This window comes from Podarcis melisellensis, assembly GCF_964234715.1.
Source record: "Podarcis melisellensis genome assembly, chromosome: 6".
Lineage (NCBI taxonomy): Eukaryota > Metazoa > Chordata > Lepidosauria > Squamata > Lacertidae > Podarcis > Podarcis melisellensis.
In genome coordinates this window covers 40,399,073-40,424,494 of record NC_138538.1, presented here as the reverse complement: position 1 = coordinate 40,424,494, position 25,422 = coordinate 40,399,073, and the positions used below count along the sequence as shown (strand labels likewise).

At 44.6% G+C, this 25,422-nt stretch overlaps 1 protein-coding gene across 1 annotated transcript; it reads right to left on the bottom strand.

Moving 5' to 3' along the window:
- Positions 1 to 3,134: 3,134 nt before the first annotated feature.
- KLHDC8A (kelch domain containing 8A) lies at positions 3,135 to 12,143 on the bottom strand. Its single transcript, XM_081916446.1, has 5 exons — positions 11,732 to 12,143; positions 10,189 to 10,353; positions 6,173 to 6,388; positions 5,120 to 5,221; positions 3,135 to 4,446 (listed from the first exon to the last, which is right to left on the bottom strand). The coding sequence occupies exons 1-5, from the start codon at positions 12,108 to 12,110 to the stop codon at positions 4,253 to 4,255; spliced, it is 1,056 nt and encodes a 351-aa protein (XP_081772572.1). The 5' UTR covers positions 12,111 to 12,143; the 3' UTR covers positions 3,135 to 4,252.
- Positions 12,144 to 25,422: the final 13,279 nt, after the last annotated feature.

The following is a 25,422-nucleotide window of genomic DNA, read 5'->3' as shown; positions in this document are numbered from 1 at the left end:
AATAGGATTTCATTAGAGAAATGTTGGAGGATATGCAAATGTTCCCCATCCCTCTACTAAACTAGTAGCTTGCAATATAGAAATTCTAATTCCTCAAACTTACAGCAATATTTAGAGTCTTGCAAGCCTTGAGTCAGTTCCTCCAGACTTGGCAAGGTTTCTCTTTCCAGCCCAACTATGCAAGTTGTCGTCCCATGATAGGCTTTTCGATCTCCTTCTGGAGGCCAAACCCGCCACCTGCAAATTTCCTCTGCTATTGCCTAGAATTACTGCTCCATCTTGCTTCCATAATTTTAATTTACCTTTGGAGGATGGGGAGTATTGCATAGTCTGTTTGTTTGTTTGTTTACTACATTTCTGTACAGCCCAATAGGCAACGCTCCAGTGCCACTCACCTATAGCCAAAAGGTACATTATGGAACAGGAGACAATCTCAGAGTAGTCTTTGTGTGGAGCTGAGTAACTATACAAAGCACAGCTAATGAGTAGCTGAAGGGCTGAAACAATGCCTTATTTGCACCGCTCACTCAATACCTGTTCCTGCCTCAGGCACAGAACAACGTCCCCCTCCCCGCAGCCATGGCTGGATTGTCTGTTGAATCTTACTTCAAGACAGAACAGTATCCTTTATCACACTTGCGGGTAACAGGAAACAGACTAGTTTAGGAGTTGGTCCTAGAAAACCCTGGTGGCGCTTCACTGCTCTCTGAAGCAAATGGGGCTATGTGGGGCATCATCAGTTTATCCACAGCTAAAATCTGCTAAGGGCTTAGTTGGTACCTTCAGCAGACTGCAGAAATATAGCAGGATCATAGTGCAACCAACATGTGTATGTGCGGTATAAAAAAACACAATATTCTCACACTGAGTTGTGTCCAACATACTCAGGGTAGATCCATTTAAATTAATGGGCCTAAGTTAGTTGTTTCAATTCATTTCAGTGGGTATACCCTGTGTAGGATTAACATTGGATACAAACCGCTAATATTCACACACCCCTCCAACATTTTGGTAGGGAAATTTTCTTCTGTACAAAGCATCCTTTAATCTTCTTTCTCCAAGATAAGTATATCTGATATTTCCTCCCATCTCTCCCTCTGTTTGGGGTGCTATTGAATCGCGGCAGGAAAGCAGAGGGATGGCTTGCTTGCTGGGGAGTTCTGTGCCACGGGAATAGGTTTTTCAGAGGTATTCGCTGCCAGCATTTGCATCATCTGCCAGTTCAGGATGGGCAGAGGATTAGCATAGATGGTTCTATCAGCGCACCAGAGGAAAGCCGGCCTTTGTATGCCACATCAGAAGCTCTCACTACAGCTCCTGCCATATTAGAAACACGGATTAAAAGCAACAGCATTCTAAAGGCGGCAAGAGGCTTAGACCATTTACACTCCAGATCGGTTCTCGCTAAGCCACCGCGCAGCTTCCTCCGCCCCTTTCACCTCCGCAACTTGTTCTGAACAACATGGGCTGAGACTGCAGTGTGATAAATCCTATTTTCCTTCTAGGCCAAGTGACTTTATTATTACATGTACAACATGATTAGAAGACTGAATGCTGCCACTTGGGAAAGCATGAAGGTTTTTCCCCTGTGCCAATGCTATGGTTACACAACACATTTTTTGTTAACTTACTTCTCGGCTATGTGTACTCCCTGGGGTACATATGCATCTGGTCCCCATTATCATACATGGCACAATTCAAACACAGTTAAGCACTTGTAAGTCCCATTTATTTCAATGCAAGATTTAAGCATGTGGTTATTTTTACATTTGAAACTAGTGGGACTTCCAAGTATGTAATTTTGGCAGGAGTAAGCACACTAGACCAGTGTTATCACCTGCAGGATGGGATGTAGCATCTGCATTATAGAGAATAGGGGTTGTAACTATTTGAAGCTACTCTTATTCCGCTACGCTCTTCTGCAGTCAGCTGGCAAATGGCTTAATAAAACAGCAGCAGCAGCAGTTGATTGACAGGTGGGTGACCCCACTAATCTGTAAATTGATTCACAGCAGGTGGGAGAGGTAAGAATCTGGCCTACCAGCCAGATCCAGTTCCCAAGATTTCCTGGATCCAAAGATGTGGCTCTCCTGCGCAGATTTTCAAAGCATAGGGAATGTGAGGATTTAGGAAGGGGAAAAGGGCCCACAATCCACATTAAGCTGAAGCCCCCCCCCTACACCCACAACCCCTCCTCCTCTCCATAGTACTGGCAAAGAGAAACAGGTTGGGGCAACCGTTTCCCAAAGTGTTCACCCCTAGGTAGCTGTTATGTACTGAAGTTCTCATCCTGGGCCAGCAGGGGGATACTGTAGATAGTTCAGGTCCACATATGCAAATAAGGGATTGTAAGTGACGTTCAGTGATTGGATAGTTACAGAAAATGGTTACTGTTGCGTTCTAGTGGAGCTCTATATAAGCAGCCTGGCTGAGCCCTTCAGTTCAGTTCTGTTCTGGCCTGTTAATAAACAGCTGTTTGAAGAATCGCTGTGCCGTCTGATATGTTCACCCACAACTTAACAGTAGCAGTAGAAGCCTCTTGCCTGAGAGGAGGAAAGGGGTTCCGAAAGCAGCAAGCCAGAAGTTCACCCAATCACTTACTAAAGTGAAATGAAGAGTTGGCATGGAAAGAGAAGCTGCCAGAAGAGAATCAGGAACAAAACCAAGGAACAAAGTGTCTACACAACATTGTAGGATGCAGCAGCATTGGCACACATTGCATTGCCGTCTCAGACTTTCCATGAGTCAAAAAATCCAGGACAACACCGGGATGAGAAGGATATCATGTGGACACCCCTAAATTAATGGGGAGAGAAACTGGTGCAAATCCACATTTTGCGCCTGGGTGGACAAGCCTGACATTGCATCAAGCAAATGTCACCCTAGATGTTCTAGTCCATTTCCTCGTCTCTTTCCTTATCAGAAAAAGTCCAGTGTTTTAGGAAGAAGTGGGCTTGTTGCACAAGAGCAACCAGTCAGCTGTAATTTGTCTGGATGCGACTGAAACCCACCTGAAAATAGTGACAGTCTGGAAATGCCCTTTCCAGGGCATTTAAAAAGATAGCTCAAAGCAAGTTCACAGCCCTCTTTTGGATTTGTCATGACTCTAGCCGTATATAAAAGGTGCTGAGAGGTTACCATAAGAATAGTTTATTTGTGCTATTTACTAATACCTAAGCAGAACTGCTACAACTGATCCATCATACATAATTCAGATGACACTGGCAAGTTCAACCTCTGTGCCAAAGTAATAAAGAAAACAATATATGAAATACAATAAAAACAGCAGGTACTCAAAGCTTTGCTGTTGCCGTGGGCGCTGTGTGAAAGCTGTTATGAGCAGACCCCATAACATTCCTGCTCTCCAAACATGGGCTACAATAAGCTCACTCCAGGTTTTACAGCTGGCCCCTTGGGTGTAATGGACAGGATATGAACAACTTGAAAAGTGTGTGTGTCTCTCTGTGCACACACACACACTTCATGAGTGTGTGCATTGCAGGTATTGCAATCTTGGTCCATGGTGCAGAGCCATCCCTGTCCATAAATTGGTTTCTTAACTCTGGCCTTCTAGCCTTCAGCCTCTGGCAGAGGCAATATGGAACTTTTAATTGCAGGAACTGTCAATCAAGGCAACAAATTGGGTTGGTTCACCATGCCTCTAGCTGCATGATGAGGAAGCACCCTGGAAATTCATTCAGGATGCTTTAAACCCTGAACACTTTGAAACCAAACACCACAGCCAGAACTTTTTGGGTCCATTTCAAAGAGCACCAGGAAGCTCTCTCTCTCTCCCTGCCTCTGGGATTCAGCACTCCCTTTGTTTACCTGTGAAAAACCCAATGGTCGGTTCAACAACTGTATCTAAAACATGCTTCTAGTTCCTAGGTAATGCTTCCTAATTCTTGCCTGGAATATCCCACATCATTCTATGCATCTTTTCTGTTTTGAAGCAAAGCTAGAATGTTCCTTGGCTGCTCAGAGTCGACAGGGAAAAGCGGCCATAGATTCATCAGGTGGTGGAGCTCGACAGAGCTTGCAAAACTGACATTGCCACAGGGCCTCTGCTAGCCACCAGAGCCATGAAATTGTGTAGCTGCCTGAAGAAACTACCTTCTCCAAAACACACAGTGAAAGGAGTTACAGGAAAGCCGCATAGTAGTGAGTGAGAGGGATGGTGTAGGCCCACCGCTCAAAACTGGAGGCTAATCATTTTCTTAGGTGCTTGGTGCGGCATCTGGAGACAGGCCGGCTAGGAGTCAGAAACACACAGAGCTTCCACTGCATCACTCAGGCCCTGATTCACTCCACCTACAGCCAGAAGGCAGTTTTTTACCACAATGTTAGAGCAGGCACATCGTGGGGTGGGCATAGGTGGAAGGCTCTCCCATTTGTTTTTTCCAGGATGAAAGGCCTCAGCTGATTCCAGTACAGTTGGTTGGTTTCCTAATAAGCGAGAAAACATGAAGACCATCAAGAGAACATGTGAGCACACACGGATACTTGCTTGCACATGTCTACACAGCTAATTTAAACTAAGGGTTTGTTTATAAAGAATAAACCACCAACCTTTGCTGCCTCTAGTGTGTATGTGTATATGTATGCATTTGTGTGCATATGTGTTTGTGTATACACACACACATATGAATGATATTGATTTTGTTCATTTGCTCTACATGTTTATGAGGATGATAATTCAAGTTTGGTTTGGCTTGATCTTAGAGTTCCAATGATCTTCGGCTCTCTCACTTTGGTTCTTCCTCATTTGTCCCCTTCTCTACTTCTACCCATCAATTCCCATCAGTCTCACCCAGTGTGGTCTGATCAGAGTGATGAGAGTTCTAGTCCAAAATATTGGGGGGGGGGGACACTGCACTGTCTAGCCCCAGTCTAATTCTTCATAAAACTGATGGAGTATGTGGGATTATGTCTACAAAATGCTCACACCACATTAGCATGCATGATCATTTTCTGTCTTTTTGTGCATAGAAAGTGACCTGAGAAGGGCCTCAAATATAGTAGTAGCATTCCTTGTAGCAGCAATAATTTTATGGTAATATCGTTCCACAAGCTATAGAATAATGACTTCACACTGAAACAGGACAGGAGTCACCCTCACCTAGGCCTCCAGCTACGACAATTCTTCCTTTCAAGTAGCCGGATATGAAATCTGCCCGTCGTTTCTTCAGAAAGAATGAGCGCTCAATCTTCATCCAGCCCCCTGAAAATTAACAAGACCACCTGCTAAATAATCATGATTTTCCATTAGTGTTCTGAAGCATTTGGATTCGTTCAGAGAGAAATCAAGGGTGTGTTCTATAATCCTAAAATCGGGGAACTAAGAGAGGGTTTGGGGTATATGTGTCTGGCTACAAGAATACTGTTGGGACGCAGGTGGCGCTGTGGGTTAAACCACAGAGCCTAGGATTTGCTGATCAGAAGGTTGGCGGTTCGAATCCCCGCGATGGGGTGAGCTTGCTTGGTCCCTGCTCCTGCCAACCTAGCCGTTCAAAAGCACGTCAAAGTGCAAGGAGATAACTAGGTACCGCTCCGGTGGGAAGGTAAACGGCGTTTCCGTGCACTGCTCTGGTTCGCCAGAAGCGGCTTAAGTCATGCTGGCCACATGACTCAGAAGCTGTATGCCGGCTCCCTCAGGCAATAAAGCAGGATAAGCGCCACAACCCCAGAGTCAGTCACGACTGGACCTTTACCTTTACAAGAATACTGGGCACAAACTGTTGAAGTAATTAGGGTGCCAGAGCCAATGTACAACATACTAAGGCAAATGCCAGGGCTCTAAGGCCTCAGCAAGGCCTACCACTGCTGAAGTGGGTTTGGTCAAGCCCTTCCCTTTTATCATTTGATTGGGAGCAGACAAGAGCACAGAGACTTGTGTAACTGAACGCACACTATAAGCACCTCGATTTCTCAAGAATGCAAGGCTGTGCTGAACCACTGCTGAACCACTGCAGAGGTAGGTTGCTGGAGGGGGCTCCCACTGAAGGCATCTCACTAGTGGGGCCACCTGATGACCCTTTGCCCAGGGCTCTCTAAAATCTGAAGCCAGCCCTAAGTAGCAGAATCTGAAATTTTTGAATTTGATTTCCTGCCCTGCATCTTGCCCTTAAGGCATGCATGCTGAAAAGCAGATGGTGACCCAGGAAGAACTCACCCTGTTCGATGTCAAACACATCCACGTTCTTCATAAACTTGGGCTGACGGTATAGCCTGCCCTGCCGCAAACCCCCCAGGCTGAAGATGTTGTTCTCTGCGCACACGAAGCTGGAGAACGCTCGTTTGCTGGGGATGTTGGGGAATTTGGTCCACGACCTGGTCTCGATGTCAAAGACTTCAAAGGCATTCACGGCATATTTGGATTGCCTTCCTCCTAGGATGGAGAAGGGAGTATAGTGAAGACTGTGCAGCAGCAACTGGAGCCATGGGGGTCTACTATTCTCTGGCCAAGCAGGTCTCTGGAGCACACAGCCAACCCTAATCCAAAAGTATACTGAAGCGATGGCAATGAGCCATGGAGTCTCTGCCCCCTGCAATTTACCCAAATGTAAAACACTAGACAGTGGCTGGCTCAAGGTCACATGGAGTTTCATGGCTGATTTAACCCTGGTCTCTCAGGTCCCAGTGCACTTAAGAACTCTACACTTTATTCCACATTCTGGGGGGGGGGGGGGAGATGTAGCAGGGATATCCAGGGAGATAGGGGAATAATATTTTCTCACAGATTTGGAGGTTTATGGGGTCCCTTGTTAACAGTCCTGTATGAAACCTTTAAGACAGCAATCCTGTACATACTTATCATGGAGTAAACTCCCATGGAATTCAGTGGGGCTTACTTAATAACGTACAGTTTCAATGGCATGAACCCTCCCCACTAGTAACAGTCATGGCAGGGGCCCCTTCTGAACAATACTTAAATGTGGAGTATTAACAAATCTGCAGTGTTGAAGGGCCCGCTGTGTCTTTGCAAAAAAAGGAAGATAGGAAGAGAACCAGAATAGGATGGAGGCCATACAACCTATCTCCCAGCAGAGAAGCAACTGTGACAGTAGGGACCCCTGTGAACCACATTTGCTCTTTGTAAAAATTTAAAGGTAGCTTTGCAAAGGAGGTGGGTGGGGAGAAAACAATGACAACTTGCCCACGCCCCTGTGACCACTCAGTTGCCCTTGCCCTGTGACCTCCAAGCAGTCTCTCCACAGGGCACCAGCTGCTCACTATTCCTAGCTGTGAGGGCTCAGTAAATAAGGGGCAAAGTTCATTTGCGTAAGGGGCTTATGTAGGAAGCATGACCGTTGGGTTCATAGAATCATAGAATTACAGAGTTAGAAGGGATCCCTTCTAGTCCAATCCCCTGCAGTGCAGGAATCTCAGCTAGATCATACATGACAGTAGGAAGGAGACTCTACCACTTCTCATGGACGTCTGTTCCACTGTCAAGCAGCTCTTTCTGTCAGTCAGTTCTCCCTAATGTTAAGTTGGAATCTCTTGCAACTTCAATCCATTGGTTTGGGTCCGAGCCTCCAGAGCAGGAGAAAATGAGCTTGCTCCATCCTCCATGTGATATTTGAAGATGGCTATCATCTCCTCTAGTCTCCTCTTTTCCAGGCTAAACATACCCAGCTCCTTCAACCGTTCCTCATAAGGCTTGGTTTCCAGACCCTTGATCATCTTGGTCTCTCTCCTCTGCACACGTTCCAAGCTTGCCGATATTTGTCTTAAAGTGTGGTGCCCAAAACTGGACACAATACTCCAAGTATGGTTTGACTAAGGCAGAATAGAGTGGGACTATTTCTTCCCTTGATTGGTACACTATTCTTCTCTTGATACAGCCTAGAATAGCATTAGAGTGGTTTTTTGTTTTTGCTGATAGACAAACACTGTCCATCTTTGTTAGTTCAGTACATTTCATCCCCCTCTCCAGTTCAGCTGGAAATGATTCCTTATGGTAAAGTAAACAAAAATAACATGGTTCCCTGCACAAGTTTCAAAATGCAATTTGATCACCAAAGCACTCTTTACATCATGCATGGTTGCCACAGAGTACTGGTTCATTCAGAGAGTAGCATACAGAAAGTCTTCTCCTCATCTTCTAAGTACAGTAGAGGCAATGGTCAGAAAGAAGGGAAAGAAGGTGATGGGTTGTAAAGAAGACCCATTTGGAAATTTAGGTATGCACAATTAAAGTGAATTAAAGCACTCTGTCATCCTAGTGCAACAAACATAAAAATGGATTTTTACAGGAAGCAAAAGTGATGGGGGAAAGCACTGAAAAGTGTTGGGTGAACTAAAGGCTAATGGGAAGACATATAAACACATCCCAGAAAAATCAGGATGAATGCAAGATGAGTGTGCATTGTCATATAATCATCCTACCAACAGAACAGAACAAATGCTCAATGAACACCAGGCATGGCCTAACCAACACATACACTATGTTCTACCTTCACTCTTAGAGGCATTTTGCATCTGAATATCAGTTTCTGAGAATCTCAGGTGGGCAGAGTGCTGCTGTGCTCATGTCTGGCATGCAGACGTCCTACAGGCATTTGATTGGCCATTGTGAGAACAAGATGCTGGACGAGATGAGCCCTTGGCCTGATCCAGCAGGCTCTTCGTATGCTCTTATGCTTTGTGCAAGCAAATCAGGATGAAGCCCCCCAAAAAGAGTCATGGGGAGGAACCCAATGGCACAAAAGCAGGGCCAGTAAAATGGTGCCCTACCCTGAGCCCTTGGAATAAGGCTGAAAATAGAACCTAACGACAATACAAAGCTATTTATACAGCCAGAGCAGTGGCGTAGCGTGGGTTGTCAGCACCCGGGGCAAGGCAAGTAATTTGCACCCCCTAACCCGTGGATTTGCGCCCCCTAACCCTAACCCCCAGATGTTGCGCCCAGTGCGGCCGGCCCCCCCTGCACCCCCCATGCTACACCACTGAGCCAGAGGGTAAACAGAAAGGTCTTTTGGAAACAGTTATGCAAAAACAAAAAGGCGTCTTGTGGCACCTGAAGAACTAGCAGATTTATTGTAGCATAAACATCCATGCTGATGTTGCCATAAATCTGTTAGCCTTTACAAGTCTCTTTTGCTTCTGTTGTTCTGCCATGATCAGCTGGGGTAAACTATGAAAGGCTAAAAACAAAAGCCAGTGGAAGTCTGGCACCCAAGCCCTTGGTGGTTTTTTTTTTTACCTCTGGATCCCTCCTAGAAGGAATATTTACAGTTTCTCAAAGTACATGTGCATTTGGGACAGTGTCATGCCAAGTTTAGTGGAAATATTTTAGCTCAAAGCAATAAAGTTCCATTTCTCCACCTGCTTGTTTCTTTTAAAACTTTTTAAAGGCCATTAATTTGATTATTTTTAATTAATTTGATTAAAAACAAACAACCTTGATATAGCTTAATACTATGGGTACTAGACCAAGTCAGGCTGTCTCTACTTCTGTTTAGCTTTGCTTTACACTTACAGAGCTGGGAACCAAAACACACAGGGTTTGAGCAATTTGCACAAGAGTCAGAAAATGAAATGGGAGCATAAGCAGTCCATTTGTGTGCCAGAGGGTGTGAATATACCTTTTGGATTTACCACCGAGTGCGGTAGTCCCCTCAGGCAGCAGATTGGAACCCCTTTAAACAGTGAACAGTTTGTGAGTATGTAAGCACACCACAGTCTGGTCAGGGCAAAGGCCAACATCCTATTTTCTTTTATTTATTGAATTTATCTCCTGGCCATCCTTCTGAAGAAGACAGGGAGCAGCAAACTGCTCCACAATTTAAAAACAAAAGAGGAAAAGCAGTTAAAACATTCTAAAAATAATCTTGTGGCGGTGAATTCTACAATTTAACTATGCTCTGGGTGAACAAATACCTCCTTCTGTGAGTGTCAATCATGTCTTGCTTGCCCTTTAATTAAAAAAATATTGTAAAGGCAGAGCTCCGTTCATGCAACATCATTTTATCTCTCCTGTGCAATAAATGCAGCCCATGGTAAAAAAAATGGACCTGGAGGCCCAGCTACAGAGCTGGCATTGCTAATCCCAAAGAATGCCTAGCACTTTTAGAGAGGTTATGGAAGAGAGCAGCTTCGAGAACGTCTGCAGGAGGGAGCATTAGGCAACTCTCCACTCAAAGGAATAATGGTCGGACGAATAGGCTGGAGGCTCATTCTTACCCAGCACATAGATCTTTGTGCCCCGTAGGAAGGAAGTTGCGGCATACCTGGGTGTGGGCATGGTTGCCAGCGACACCCAGATGTCCTTGAGCATGTCATAATGCTGCATGTAATTGTGAGGGCGAAGGTCTCCTCCCATTCCGCCAGCTGCATAGATTCTGTAGTCTGAAAAGGACAGCAAGAGAGAGCGAAAGCAAAAGGATAAATCCAAACAAGAATCTCAATTCTTCTTTATCACAGTAGTTCCTAAATAGGTTAAACAACTAAAAAAAGTTGAAGCGCATTACTAGCAGAAATAGAAAGCAGAACTATCTCATTCCTACCCAAACTTTCATTTTTTGCCTTGGATTCCATATATTTCTACCCAAAGGATGGAAATATCACCCCAAAAGAGGAACTGCATCATCCCCAAACAAGGTAAAAGACCTTCATAAAATTAGGATATGCTAATTCAAGTATCTTCAACCTTTTCAGACCTAGGAGTAACTTTTAGCCCAAACATGCATTCGGTCCAATTTCTTAATCTTTTACCATGTATTTGCATGGTGGTAATAATCCTGTTGAGAACCACCTTGGATCAGGCTGCAACCCACCAGCTTAAGACCAGTGTGCTAACTGATAAGAATGGATGCAAATATATATGCAGTTGCTATAATTAAAACAGAAATAAATCTCTTTCCAGTGGGGAAGACAGTGGCCAGGTGATCTGTGTGCTTCTTGAACATGCATTCCGGGTGCTACCTATTGATGAGCAGCATCTTCTAGTTCATTATTTTTAAACTGGACAACCTTTCAAATAGAAGACTCTTTCAGATAAGAGTTTGGTCGTCTGGCAGCCTTCTGTAAAGCAAGGCACACGGCCACTTGAGATGGAAACCTTCCCTTCCCAACAGCAGTTCATCACATTGCAGCGCAAGACAATCTGGCAATGCTTAGAGTTGCTAAAGCAATTTGTCACAGGAAGCAAACAGATATGGGTGTGTTTGGTGGAGGGGAATATGTGGAGTCTGAAGCTCTACTATATAGAGGCAAACTTTCATACAGATTTCATACAGTGACCTGATGCTTTCACATCACTTGTGCCCTCAATGATTTGTCCTTCAAGAACTGCAAAAGCAGTTCTGCAAAGCAAAAAAACCCACCAGGCTGTCCTACATTTGGCAGGAACACAGAACGTGCTGGCTGTATTGACATCTTTTTTACAAGCAAAGAGGAGGTCACAGAAACAGATGGCGCGCTCCAATTACAAGGCAGCCTTCACAGCCCGTTCTAGACTGGGCTGCTGAAAATCACCTGATTTTACCCAAAGCAATTCAAAGATGGCCATTCCAACAACCAGTGCGCAAGGGTCAAAGCCAGGACACATTCACAGCGCAGCAGAAATTGGCTAAGTGCTCCCTACTGGGCAGATCTGTTTCCATGTAAGAAGAAATTTACTCCACCCTGCCCATCAAATTAATTAGGAGAAATGCACTGGGGAGCTTCCCTAAAAGCCAATCCTACTTTTGCCACCAGTGCCTTTTAGAAAAAGAATCCTCCTTGCCTTTTGCCGTCACAGAGATCCCCATCGAGGCTTCCCGCAAGGAGTTCCTTTTCTTCCATTTGCCCTCGTCTATGTTGTACATCTCCACAATCTTCAAGGGTGTCTGGTTGGCTCCAACACCCCCAATCACCATTATCCTCTTGCCCAGTGTTGCTACAGCTACCCCAGCCCTGGCTGTAGGCATTGGGGGGAGAGAATTCCATTGGTTGGCTTCAGGGGAGTACACCTCAAAAGAGTCCATTGGGACACCATTGTCATCACAGCCCCCAATGGCATAGACCTGACCACCAGCCTCCACCAGGGAGCAATAGACTCTCCGGCTGGGCAGAGGTGCCAGAGTTTTCCACTGGAAGTCTTTGATGCTAGGCACATCCATCATGGGAGCAAGACGGCATCTGTTAGGCAGCTCGCTTGTACTGCAAAATGAAAGGATGCAAATCAGAGCAAATGTCATTCAGGCATAACAAAGCACATCAGAAATAGAGATTCAAAATAGTTAGAGGACGCCTCTGGGTAGTCAGTGTTTTGATTCAAGCACCTACTGGAAATTTAGGACTGCATAGTTTGGGCTTACTCACATTTCCTCTGGTCCTGATGCTTACCTCCAGGGAAAAGCGCCCAAAGCACTCTGATTTAGAGGTAAACAGTGGGTTTAAAGCTAAAGAGTGGGTGAAAGCACCCAAAAAACTCTGCTTGGGAGCACTGAAAGAACCCCCAGACAAGTGAGGGGGAAAGAGGTGAGATTGTTCCACCTGGCAAGCCAAAACAGTTGTGTTACAGATAGCCTTAGTGCAACTTTGAATTCCTCCCTCCACATTTAGGTAAGTGATGCGGAAACACTCTGCAAAGTGTGGGATAAATTAAAGGTCAACAGGAAGACATATAAACTCTGCCCAAGCAAATCAGGATGAATGTTCACTGTCACCAAATCTCCCTGCAAGCAAACAAATCAGGACAAATGCTCAATGAAAAAGGCTTCCTATTGTGTAAGCTCTTCAGGGAAAATGCTCCATAAACATTCATCTGGAATAGCCCAGAAACCGACATCTTAACAAGCAATAGATCACTGTTCCCGCAGCCATCAACAACAATATCCTATCACAGGCACACAAAGCAGTGCTCATACCTTTCACTATCTGTTAATCTTCCATTTCTGCATCTGTTGGATCCTGATCCTAAATAAATAAAGGAAAGAAATAACGGTAATAAGGTTGGATTCAGTCTCTTGTTTCTGCTTCTTAACAGGGACAATCAGATACGTCAGAGCCTCTCCTGCTCCCAAGGCTTTTGTCCCTTGAACTTTTTCCCTCTCAAGGGCCTCTCTTCCCAAATCCTTCTGTCTCCCTCTGGGTCTTCCTGGACCAGCTGCAGGAGACGCACCTCAATCCCATCCTCCATAACTTGACTCTGCCTCATGCAGCAGCAGTGTGCTGAGCTGTAAGCCTGCTACAGAACAGCCCATTAGTTAGAACACAGAGTCACAAGCACCTATCGCAAGCCAAGCGATTATTTTTTGCTTTCTTTCTCTGAACAGCTGACAAGTATGTAAAAGAGGTGAATAAATTTAGATAGATGGATACCTGAGTATACATATGGAGAGTGGCAGCTGCATTCTTCTCACCTGAACCTGAGCACACACACATACACAGAAACCCAAAGCAAGGTTTCATTATAGAACCAAGATTTATTTTTTAAAATTGAGCTTTCTTTAAAGAACTAGATAACTCTGCTTTTATATGTTCCTCTGGCCTCTTGCATGTACTACAGGTCTAATTTAACCGTCACACTCATAGGCCGAAATAAAGGTCTTGCTCCTGTAACATTGCAGGCAGTGGCACCGCAAAATTTAAAAGCTCCTTGCTGTGCAATGGTTCCCAGTGTCTGATAGTCATTTACATCTTCAGAACCTCCCTTGCCTCTTAGGGCTTCGCTAGGTAATCCCACCCCTCATGGGATGGCACCACCAGTGCTTTTTTTCTTTAAAAAATGTTTAGGGGTACCCTCATTTTGATTCAAGAAAATCACAATTTTATAGTCCATATTGGGGAAAATAAATACAGTAAATGGACAAAAGTACAAAGATTCACAAAATGTTTCGGGGTATGTATACCCCTGCGTACCCCTGAAAAAAAGCACTTGGTACCACCCACTTTGGAAACCACTAAGTTGGAATGTGAATGTTAGAAGGGAGATGATGGCCCCTAAGCACTGTTTTCATGGGACTCCCAAGAGCCTGTCTTGTTTACACGACGAGGATCACTCAACGTTGTTTCAGAGATTGTTGATGCTGTGCTCTTATCCCAAATCAATGACCTTGTTCACATAGGCAGAAGATGTCCACATATTTTGGAACACTGACACGCCATTGTATGGTTGCAGTGGATTTTGAATTCCACCCAGCCTCTGCTTGCTGAGTTGACATGACCTTTTCCAATAGGAAGTATTCCCAATAGAAACTCCAGGTGTTTTAAGAGAGAGGGCTTTAATTCACATGATTCTGCAAAGCAGGATCCAAGCCATTTCTTTGCTTTGAGTGATCTTCCTTCAGACCCTTGAGCTCAAGGGAGCTTTGTCAGTTCCACTTGTTCCATCAACAACAGTAGGCAAAAGACATTGACAAGACTAAAAAAAGGCTGTTAAATTCAAGGGAGATGAATGTTGCACAACCCAACCTGGAGGAAACCAAACAGGAACATTGCTTTGCACGTAACACACTTTGGTTTGTTTCATAAGAGCATAAGCAGAGCCTGCTGGATCAGGCCAATGGGCCCATCGAGTCCAGCATCCTCTCCTCCCATTGGCCAACCAGACGCCTGTGGGGGAAAAGCAAGCAGGACCCAGAAACCAGAATCATTCCTGCCTCCAGCTGACCATTTCCCCCTGCTAGGAAAAGGCAGGAGTGAGGGAAGTGTGAAGCGGACACTCCTGCAAGTGAATTGGTATATATTTGCCTTCCCAATGCTATTGGGATCTTGTTTATATTTTATTCATTTTTTAAAAATACATATCACACCTTTCCTCTCATGAGAAAACACAAAGCAAATTGCAAAAGCAAAAACATTATAATATCATGTATCATTTGTGTATTAAAAATATTAAAACATGAAGGGGAAAAATCTTTTCCCCAAATAACCAACTCAAACTGAACCATAATGACAATACCCCCCCCCCATCAGGGACGAGAGTTTATTTCCTTTGAAGCAAGACAGATACTGGCATTACCTCATCTGTTATTATTCAGAAACAAATAAATACAATCGCAGCTCCTAGCTGCGCTGTGTCCTTGGGTCCCTGGGCACATTTTCAGCTCTCAGCAAGTGACAAGCTTTCGAAAAATACCATAATGGCAAGGGCACAAATGTACAACCTCAAATGCAGAGCAGTTGGAGATCAGATTTTTTTTCCAAGGCCTGTTTCCAAGTTATAGTGAAGCCAGATGATTATCATGTGGTAAGTTCCTAGGGTATGCATATAACTATTTGAGAAGCTGGTAAACAACCTACCAAGCTAACACACTTATGTGCCCATTTTCATTGTGCAGTAGAAGGTTAACAATCTGCCCAAGGGGCTATATGCACTGTAAGCGCAATCCTATAAATTCCTACTTAGAAGTTAGCCCCAGTGACTTCAGTGGAACTTGTTCCCAAGTCAGTAAGTATAGGGTTATAACCTATACATTAATGGGTGAATATAAACAATCATTTACTATGAGGTGTTTTCATCATTCAATTGTTGCCTGTCTACCTCTGAAAACAGGGAGGTTATGGGCAGGTTGAAAAAGGGTGGGTAATTATCATATGCCCCCTACTTCCCCTTTCGCGAAGCAGATATGGGGAAGCTGTGGCCCTCTGTGGAGTAACCTGTGGTACTCCAACTCCCATCAGCCCCAACCTGCATAACTAGTGGTCAAGGACGATGGGAGTTATAGTCTAGTATCATCTGGAAGGCTACTGCTTCCCCAACCCTGGCTTAAAAATCTCCATTTATTAAGTGGTGACTCCTGGTAGATACTCAAACATTATCTTCACCATCCAGCTGTTAAGCACTATCATTGTATACTTGGAATTCTTTCTTTCTGAGAAAAGCATAGTTTTCTCATGGGATTCGCGGGCGTCTTATTTCATAAAGAGCTTTTAAGCCTAATGCTATGGCCTAGATTCAATTACAGTGATAGATCTGTCCCCAAAGCCAGCGTTACAACAAAACATTTTCCCCAAGTAGCTGCTTGCTCTTCAGTTTTTTGCATCTTTTAAGCAACTTTTCCTTGGCTTTGAAGGCACCAGATTTACATGATAAAGTCAGGGGCTGAATTTCATGCTACATTTTTTTTTTTTAAAGACCCTGTTTCCAAACCTTTGCAAGCAGCGCTAAGCAAACGGCCTGTCAGTGCAAGGATTCCCACTTGTACAATGGGATTCCTCCCTCCCTCCCCCGTGCCTCATGCCCTCCCCAGTTCTGCTCCAGAGGGTTGGGGGAACCTCCAAAACAGATTTGGGGGTGGGGGTTGTAGGAACAAAGGACTTGGTGGTTGAGGAGCTCTCCCGGCTTCAGCAAAAGGAACCCGAAGCCTGCGGAGTGCAGTGCGAATTCCCGCTGTGCTCTGCAGGCTTCGGGTTCCTTTTGCTTAAGCAGCGAGGGAGAGCTGCGCAGCACCCCTTCAGCCAAGCAGGAGGAGAAATGGAAGGAGCTCCGTTTCTCCTGCTGCTTCGCTGAAGGGGCGCTGCGCAGAGAGGGGGAGAAATTTTTTTCTTGTTCTCCCCCTCTAAAACAAGGTGTGTCCTCAAGATCTACCCACCTTGGAAGAATGGCAGATGAAGGTGATAGACTACATGGGACTGGCAGAAATGACTGACAGAATCCGAGACCAGGGAAGAGAGACAGCGGAAGAAGATTGGAAGAAATTTAAGGACTATCTTAGAAAACATTGCAAAATTAATGAATGCTAGAAAGACGTTGGTTTAGAAATTATGTGGTTTCAACGGTAATGGTTTAAGTAAATAGAAAAGAAAGGTTAAAAACTAGATGATAGATAAGGGTGAGGATTTGCTGAATTAATAACTAGAAATTGGAATACAGAAAGGGGAGGTATGAGGAAGTCGGGGAAATAAGGTATTAGAAAATAAGGGAATGAAATTATACTTGGTTTTTTTTTGTTTGTGTCTGTTTGTATTGTTGTTATGTTTTGTTTTTAATATAAATTTTGAAACTTTAATAAATATCTATTAAAAAAAATAAAACAAGGTGTGTCCTATGGTCCGGTGCATCCTATAGAGCGAAAAATACGGTACCTCAACCTTTCTCGCTTGCCTATTTTCACCTGCAAATGCTCTTCTTCCTACCTAGGCTTTTTGTTTATTTTTTACTGTCCCTCTCCCTTCAGTCAAACCAGAGAAAGCACAGCTGCAGAGGAAAATGGCCTGGCAGGGCATATGAAGTGAGAACCTGCAGGCAGGGGGAGGGTTAAGCTCCGCCTCTTGTATGCTGACCTCCCCTGCAAAATGCTTCACCCGACCCTGTGTTCATATTCAGTGGCATGAGCTGGCAGGTATAGTGTGTAATAATTATACCCCAAGGACACAGTCTTCAGGACACTTAACCAGGGGGTAATTCCTCATCACCTGCAATAGCACAGTGAGGCCAATTTCCTAGCTGAAATGGTTCTGCATCTTTCCGAAACTGGGACTCTGGTGCTGACAGTGTTTCTCAGTTGCGTGAATCAAGCAGCCGATGTGGTTTAATGTGAGTTTGTGCCTGACATTTTCTGACCTTGCAACAGAATGAACAGTTCCCCTGCCATGGCAACCACTACGTGAAGAAAAAGTCAGGCAACCTTTTCTCAAAGCCTGGGAAATACTGTGTGACGTAAACAAAAGGTTCAGGTGAAGGAAGAAATTAGCACAGGAAGCTGCCTTATACTGAATCAGATTAATTGGGCCCATCTAGCTCCGTGCTGTCTGCACTGATTGGCAGTGGCTCTCCAGCATTTCAGTCAGGGTCGCTCCTAGTTCTATCTCGAGATGCCAGGATTTGAACCTGGGACCTTCTGCATGCCACGCTGAGGCTCTTCTACTGAGCTTCAGACCAGCCGCATTAAGATACTTAGCAATTTCTTGGGCTTCAGAGAAATAGGAGAAAGTCCCAACACAGTTGTCCATCTCCCTTCTTTCTTCCATGGCTTTTGATGAGGTCCTGGCTTTACCTTACAGTGGTACCCAGGGGCACCGACTTATAAAAAATATTGGGGGGCGGGGCCCATACCGACTTATAAAAAATATTGGGGGGGGCAAGACCTCCAAACCACTGCTGCTGGGGGAACGAAAGGGGCGAGCCCCGGGCTGCCCCGACCTTAAGTGAACCTGTGAGGGCCCGCCCTTTGCGGCAGCCAATTGGCTGCTGCCGTGGGCGGTGAATATTAATGAGCTAGGGGGAATCCCCGCTTCTCGCGGGGCTGACGCCAGGGTCGAGAGCCCGCAACCCCACCCCCTCTCTAGATCGGGAGTGGCTTTGTTTTAACTCATTACTGAATGTATTTTAAAAGGTAACTATCGTCAAACAAGGAAAATAAAAAATACCAACATAATTTTGTGATTTTACAAAGCATAATATAACTAATAATTTTATTAAATTATTGGGGGGGCAGAGCCCCCCCAAACAAATTTTTGAGGGGGCTCGGGCCCCCTCAGGCCCCATGGAGTCGGCGCCTATGGTGGTACCTCAGGTTAAGAACTTAATTCGTTCCGGAGGTCCATTCTTAACCTGAACCTGTTCTTAACCTGAGGTACCACTTTAGCTAATGGGGCCTCCCGCTGCTGCTGCGCCATTTCTGTTCTCATCCTGAAGCAAAGTTCTTAATCCAAGGTACTATTTCTGGGTTAGCGGAGTCTGTAACTTGAAGCGTCTGTAACCTGAGATACCACTGTATTATTTTATTTATATCTCATATTTCCTCCAAGGAACTGAAGATGGATAACAAGTTTCTCTCCTCCCCCCCCCCCCCGCATTTTATCCTCACAATATGTCTTGTGTGGTAGGTTAGGATGAGAGACTGTGACTGGCCCAAAGTCACCCATTGAGCTTTAGGGCTGAGAGGGGGTTTGAACTTTGGTCACCCATATCCTAGTCCAGCACTCTGACCGCTACACCAAACTGGATTTGCCTTGCAACTTGAGCTTCCTGCCTGATTACTACTGGCACTAGGTAAGCATGTGAATTATACGTAGGGCCCGATTTGAAGGAGGGTCCATCTGTGGGTCTGGTGGTGGGAAACATGAGGGCTACAATGAGGACAGGGCAGCTTGAAGCCTCCATTTTAATTTCCCATAATGCCTCCGACAAAGTGTTACTTCAGGGCATTGTGGGAGATCAAAATCCAAGGCTATTTACCAGATGCAACAATTCAGTGCAAGGGGTGCAGTACAATGCCGATGTTAGCACAGTTATTGGCTCTGCCAGGATGCTAAAGTTAAACCTGGGATATATGTCTAGACAGGGTTGGGAAGTCCGTGTCCCTCCAGATGTCACTGAACTCCAACTCCCATCAGCCCCATGCCCTCATCTAGCATGGCCAATGGACAAGGGATGATGAGAATCGTGGTTCAACACTTAGATGACCATTGGTTCTTCATCCCTGCTCAAGGAGAAAACTGAATAATACTGAGTGCAAAATTGCAGGCAGAATTTGAAGAAAGGATCTTGTAGATAATTCCACAGACTATGTCTGCCTACACTCAGTCCTGCTTTAAATTCTCTTGTTGCAATTCTATACCTTAACTCTTGATTCTCTTTCCATATTTTTTCCCCTCTTCGCGGTTATCATTTCCACGCTATTCTTAGCCTTAATTGAACTGGAAATTTTGGAGGAATGTGTTACACAAATCCAATTAAGGCAGATGAACCACTTTACCCAGGAAGAGTAGTTGATCTCCAGCTGTGTCTCATTAGCTGCCTTCTCAGTGCAGGACCTAAAAAGTACGGTATTATATGATCAGCTAAGCTATGATAAGGCAAGGCAGTGGTGATTGACCTATGATAGTAAGGAAGTGAATGATTTTGGTGGAACAACACAGGAAATTTAAATATTAATATACGCAGGGTTAACAGTCTGATGCAGAAACCACTAAATCTGCAGGACAAACTTCATGTTGACTGAAGAATTGACTGGAGTTTGCCAGTCAAAACAGACTGCTCTGTAGACCATGTTGTCTTCAAACCCATTTAAGGAAGTCAGTTAGGGATGAATGGATCAATATTTCCATACTATCTCACTTTCTCAACTGCTTGTTCAAAAGTTCATTTGTAATTTTAAAAAAATCTGCATGAAATTTTGTGCACACATAGTTTCGAATGTATTTCCTCTCCAAAAGTACACATTTTAAAATGTATTTTAATATATTGTTGAGCTGACAGTCGCATTGTGAAACTTGGAGAACTGCAAAATCCAAATTATGGCTGCGTTCTGATCCACACATGCAGATCAGGTCAGCTGTTATCGGAACACACACATATCAAATTCCTCAAGCACCACTGGCCATTTTTAACATCAGGGTAAAAGCTGATGTTTTTTTTTTTTAGGGGACACAGGTGGCGCTGTGGGTTAAAGCCTCAGCGCCTAGGACTTGCTGATCGAAAGGTCGGCGGTTCGAATCCCTGCTGCGGGGTGCGCTCCCGCTGCTCAGTCCCAGCGCCTGCCAACCTAGCAGTTCGAAAGCACCTCCGGGTGCAAGTAGATAAATAGGGACCGCTTACAGCGGGAAGGTAAACGGCGTTTCCGTGTGCAGCTCTGGCTCGCCAGAGCAGCGATGTCACACTGGCCATGTGACCCGGAAGTGTCTCCGGACAGCGCTGGCCCCTGGCCTCTTAAGTGAGATGGGCGCACAACCCCAGAGTCTGTCAAGACTGGCCCGTACGGGCAGGGGTACCTTTACCTTTAAAAGCTGTTAAGTGGAGGAAAGGGGGATGTTTCACCCCTTTCCTGTTTTCCATTTTTCTGCTCAAAAGTGTCCTCCCGCTGTCCCATGAGTTCCTGATATTTGTTTATCTTTCTTAAAAAAGCATCTGAAATCCTACCAACAGGAGGGATAGCCTCATCCTGAAGATGTTTTAAAAATGTCCAACAGCACTTTTTAAAATACATTTGCATGTAATGTGACATGTGCCCTCAATTGCCTTTCAAAGTCCAAATAAAATAAAATGTCTGGGGGAAAAGGCTGCTGGTTGGCGACTGTTGCTGTTTTTCATTGGTACTTAACAATGCAGTTCACGGCAAGAGAATAATTGTTTATGTTTTTTTTGCACTGTGAGCTTCCCTAGAGTTTGCTTAAAATAACATGCCTAGTGGGACAAAACATGGATATGCATCCTGCCAGAATGGGTTCATCTACAGCAGCTTTCTCTAGGCTGGTATCCTCCACATGTTTTAGACTACAACTCCCATCATTCCACACAGCATGACTGGTCAGGAATGATGGAAGTTGTAGTCCCACATATCTAAAGGGCAATGGGTTGGGACAGTCTGATCTGTAGCCTTGGCTTAAAGGTTTGCTGCACCCCCAGTCTGTTGTGAAGCATATCCACAAGTAGAATATCTACTTTTAATTTTTCTGTAAAGCTTGATGAAACTGAGGCCCAGAGTTTACATAATTTCAGGCAAGGTGAGGACATGACTGAGAATTTTCGATGTTGTTTTAATTCCAGTTTGTTTTGTTCCCATGACTAACCAGAAAGTACCACTGCAGGCAGAAATGATGACTTCTGTCAGACAGCTACTTGTTGCCATCAAATTTGTTGCTCCAAATGATCTTAATTCTAAATTAGTTTTTTGGGACTACTCCACCAGCATACTCCACCAGCTTCCCCCACCCACTTTGCGTTTACTGGATTTTCAAAATGATGATGGCAGGTATATAGCAGCAAAGAGTCCTATGATTACAGTATTTAAATACTACACATTGATTATGCTCTAACTTTTCATGGGCTGCAGTCAGCTTCATCAGATGCATTAAGCATTTTCCTATTTTAAGCTCACACACACACACAACTAAACGTAAAACAATGAGTTCAGAGGGGAATAATAAAAAAATACAATGTGACAATTATGTTGAATAAGTTCAGTGACCATTCACAAAACAGTGTTGATGATAACACAGATAGCAGCTAATTAACTGTTCTTAATAGGTTGTAATTCAGCAGTTTCATACCAGAGCCCCCCCCCTCTTGAAGTTGTTTTGTTTCAGAATGTCCACTTTAAGGTCCCGAGAGGCTGAAATGCCCCTCCCCACAGACCCTGTTTCTGACTCTTGACCTTTCTTATGTCAGATCTGTAGCTACATCTCATGGTTAGCAGGGAAAGAGAGCTTAACCATGAGCCCTAGTTTGGACAACATGCTAAACCAAACTTTGGCTTCGTTCAATGTGGCAGCAAAAACAACCAGGGAGGAGCAAAGTAACTGTGATCTTCTTTCTATCTGTATGGTCTCACTAAGCCAGTGGCGTAGCGTGGGTTGTCAGCACCCGGGGCAAGGCAAGTAATTTGCGCCCCCTAACCCATGGATTTGTGCCCCCTAACCCGTGGATTTGCGCCCCCTAACCCGTGGATTTGCGCCCCCTAACCCTAACCCCCAGATGTTGCCCCCTGCACTCCCACGCTACGCCACTGCACTAAGCTCAAACCTTTCTCCCTGTGAACTACTTGAAAATTGCTGAGGGTCTGGGTGGACCACTTAATTATTTCCCTGCCTATTGTTAGCAGTTGTAATGGACTGTGCCAGCTGCTATATGATTTTCAATTTTATTTTTCTAGACATGCTAAGGACCACCTGAATGAAGCCTGTAAACCATAATTTGGCTCAGTGTGTTGTGCAGAGTAGGCCAATATATCCCACCCTGCTGTAAATTATTTGATGAGCAAACATATAAGAAAGAGCCACAGCTCAGTTGTAGGATACATGGTTTGTGTGCAAAACGTCTCAAGTTCTATCTCAACCATCTCCTGTCAAATCATATGAGAAAGCAGAGCTGGGAAAGAGCTCTGCCAGAAGCCTTTGAGGGCTTCTGCCAGTCAAAATAGTCAATACTGGTCTAGATGGATAAAGGGAGTTGACTCAACACAGCAATTTCATATTCTCTCCCTGCAGCCGCCCACTTCACAAGACTGAAAGGAGCCAAATACCAGGTTTTGATGTCAAACAATGAATCCCACTAAGGTCTTTTACCCTAGCTAGGAAGCACCTCTTCCTACATCTCTTCCTCTTCTGCTCTTTTGCATGACCTTTCAGAACAGTATGGGATTTGATGGATTATTAACTTCCTGCCAGGGTGTGTTTGAGAATCTAGGAAACACAATTCCTGCAGAAGAGAAATCATTTTGTTCTGGAATACCAAACCTTCTCCTCATTTCATTAGTATTTTGTGTCTTTCTTTCACACTCTTGATACCACAGATGCCTTTTGAAAGGTGAAAGGATTGTACTTTATACAGAATTAACCATTTACTCAATTCACTTTTGGCATAATCTGGGCATAATGTTCATATAGCACCTGTCAGGATATCACATCCTATTTTCTGATATTTAGAAGCCACCCAGCAGAGGATCAGCACTACTGCATGTTTTTCTGTTCACATAGAGGCACAATCTCATTTCCTTATAAATTGTTTCCTGAGCAATAATATGCAGATGTGTGTGTTTTAAATTATTGTATCTGACTTCACATATCCAGAAATATGTCGTGCAGTTTCTTGGACCACTGCGGGAAGCAATAAATAACAGCACATTTGACAGTTTGACCTTAAGCTACGACACCATCAGAGGAATAACTCGACAAACTGACCCACATACTTCTTGTCAGTAATGATGATGATTAATCTCAGATTGCATCCTAAAAGCTGCGCTCAGGAGAAGGAAGCTACTCTCTATGCAAAACATACAGCCATGCACGCAGAAAGCAATGACCTCTAAAGACGCGTGGGATTTTTTGTTTGGCTGCCAAAGAATGTTTTAAGATAGTTTTATATTTACAGTTTTAAAAAGACAGCTGTCTGTTCTGACAAAACCAGGCTCTTTCTTGGAGGGGGAGGGGAAATCAAGTTTAACACAAGAATTCTTACGTAGCGTAAGTCTGATTTTTTATTTCTCTCTCTTTCCCTTTCCCTCACCCCCTCCAATCTATTTAAATGTAATTACTCACATACATCTGTGATCTCCGTTCCCTGGAGGCTGCAGTCCATGGTTAAGGAGGAAGGAAACCCAAAAGAGATGACGGCTGTATGTTTGCAAAGGAGGAGCCGGGCAAACGGATCGCCCAGCTGCATCAATCCAACTCTCATAATATTCACTTTCCTCTACAGGAGCTGAAATACAATCACGTGCAGAGGAATCCCCGTCTGCTGGAGTGACCTGTATTTTCTCAGTTGCCTAGAGTCAGCTAGAGGAGTGTGTGTGTGTGTGTGTCTCCGCACTGGATTATAAAAGCCAGAATAAGCCTTTTATGGCTCCCATGCTTGCACAGGAAGTTTTCCAACAGCCTCTCGCGTGGCGAATTGCAGGGAAGGAGCGGGGCTCAGTTGAAAATGCAAGGCAGGGATGGGTGAAAATGGCAGAAATTCTGATGAAGGCAAAGGAGGTATTTTCACATGCCAAGAAGTGCCTACAGGCAGCCTCAGCATAAACTCAGATATTCCAAGTGATAACAATGGTGTTAATAATATCTGCTTACATCAGTTACTTTTGTCCCAACAAATCCATTCATAAAATCAAATGGTTTTCTACTCCTGCCTTTGCCCTGATTGCCTGGGAATAATTATGCCAACTCTGTGCTCAAATGATGCAAACTACCCACCTGCACTTCACTGTGACTGATGCACTGAAGACGTAAATCACAATATTATTATTTTAGCAGCCGCAGCCGCAAAGGCATTAGGGTCGTGGCACAAGCACCCCTAGCAAACGTCAGTCCTTCCCTTTCCATAACAAGCAAATCACTGCTATACAGTTGTGATCTCTACTTCTTCAATTTAATCTCACAGACCTTTGGCTCATAAAAGCACCATAAGAGCACCACTGGTTCATCCGGGTCAGGATCCTGTCCCTGCCATGGCCTACCTGATGCATCTGGGATAAGCAGAAAACAATCACCATAGCACTCTCATATGCATACTGCCTCTGGCATGGGAGGTGATATGCTGCCATTGCGATTAGCAGCCATTGATACTTATCTCCTGTTATTTTGTCCAATCCCCTTTGAAAGCTATCCAGGTTGACTCCAAACATATCTGACTAGTGATGATAATGCAGACTCAACAATAAGCCACCAACATGCTCCTCTTGTATTACTTTGCCAGAGCCACCCGAGCTCTTTGACAGGCTCCCTCTCCTTCCCAAAGTTCTCCTCCATCATGGTAGGCACACACAGGTAGTCAGTAGGGCTCAGAAGCTGTGTTGCATGATGGCAATCTTTCCCTGAGGCTATGGGTGGCCTAAGATACATTCCCCATCTTCCTCCTTGGTTCACAGCTCCTGGCCACTTGCAAGTCTTGCAAGGAAGTGACCGATACACAATGCAGCACTGAACTTGCCTGCAGTGCTGTCAACCACCTCTTGGCGTCCTCATCCAAGGGTTGGGGCTCCTATGCCCCAAGATGAAGCAAGGCATGGATGGAAAGATCAGAAGAGCCAATGGGTGGCATTTGGTACTGTG

Excerpts from the sequence above, each read along its gene's own strand:
- KLHDC8A (XM_081916446.1), bottom strand. The coding sequence starts at position 12,110 with ATGATGGATGTGCCTAGCATCAAAGACTTCCAGTGGAAAACTCTGGCA. Across the intron at positions 10,354-11,731 it reads GATCTCTGTGACGGCAAAAG|ACTACAGAATCTATGCAGCT; the intron begins GCAAGGAGGATT and ends TGTCCTTTTCAG. Across the intron at positions 4,447-5,119 it reads TGTCGTAGCTGGAGGCCTAG|GAAACCAACCAACTGTACTG; the intron begins GTGAGGGTGACT and ends CTCGCTTATTAG.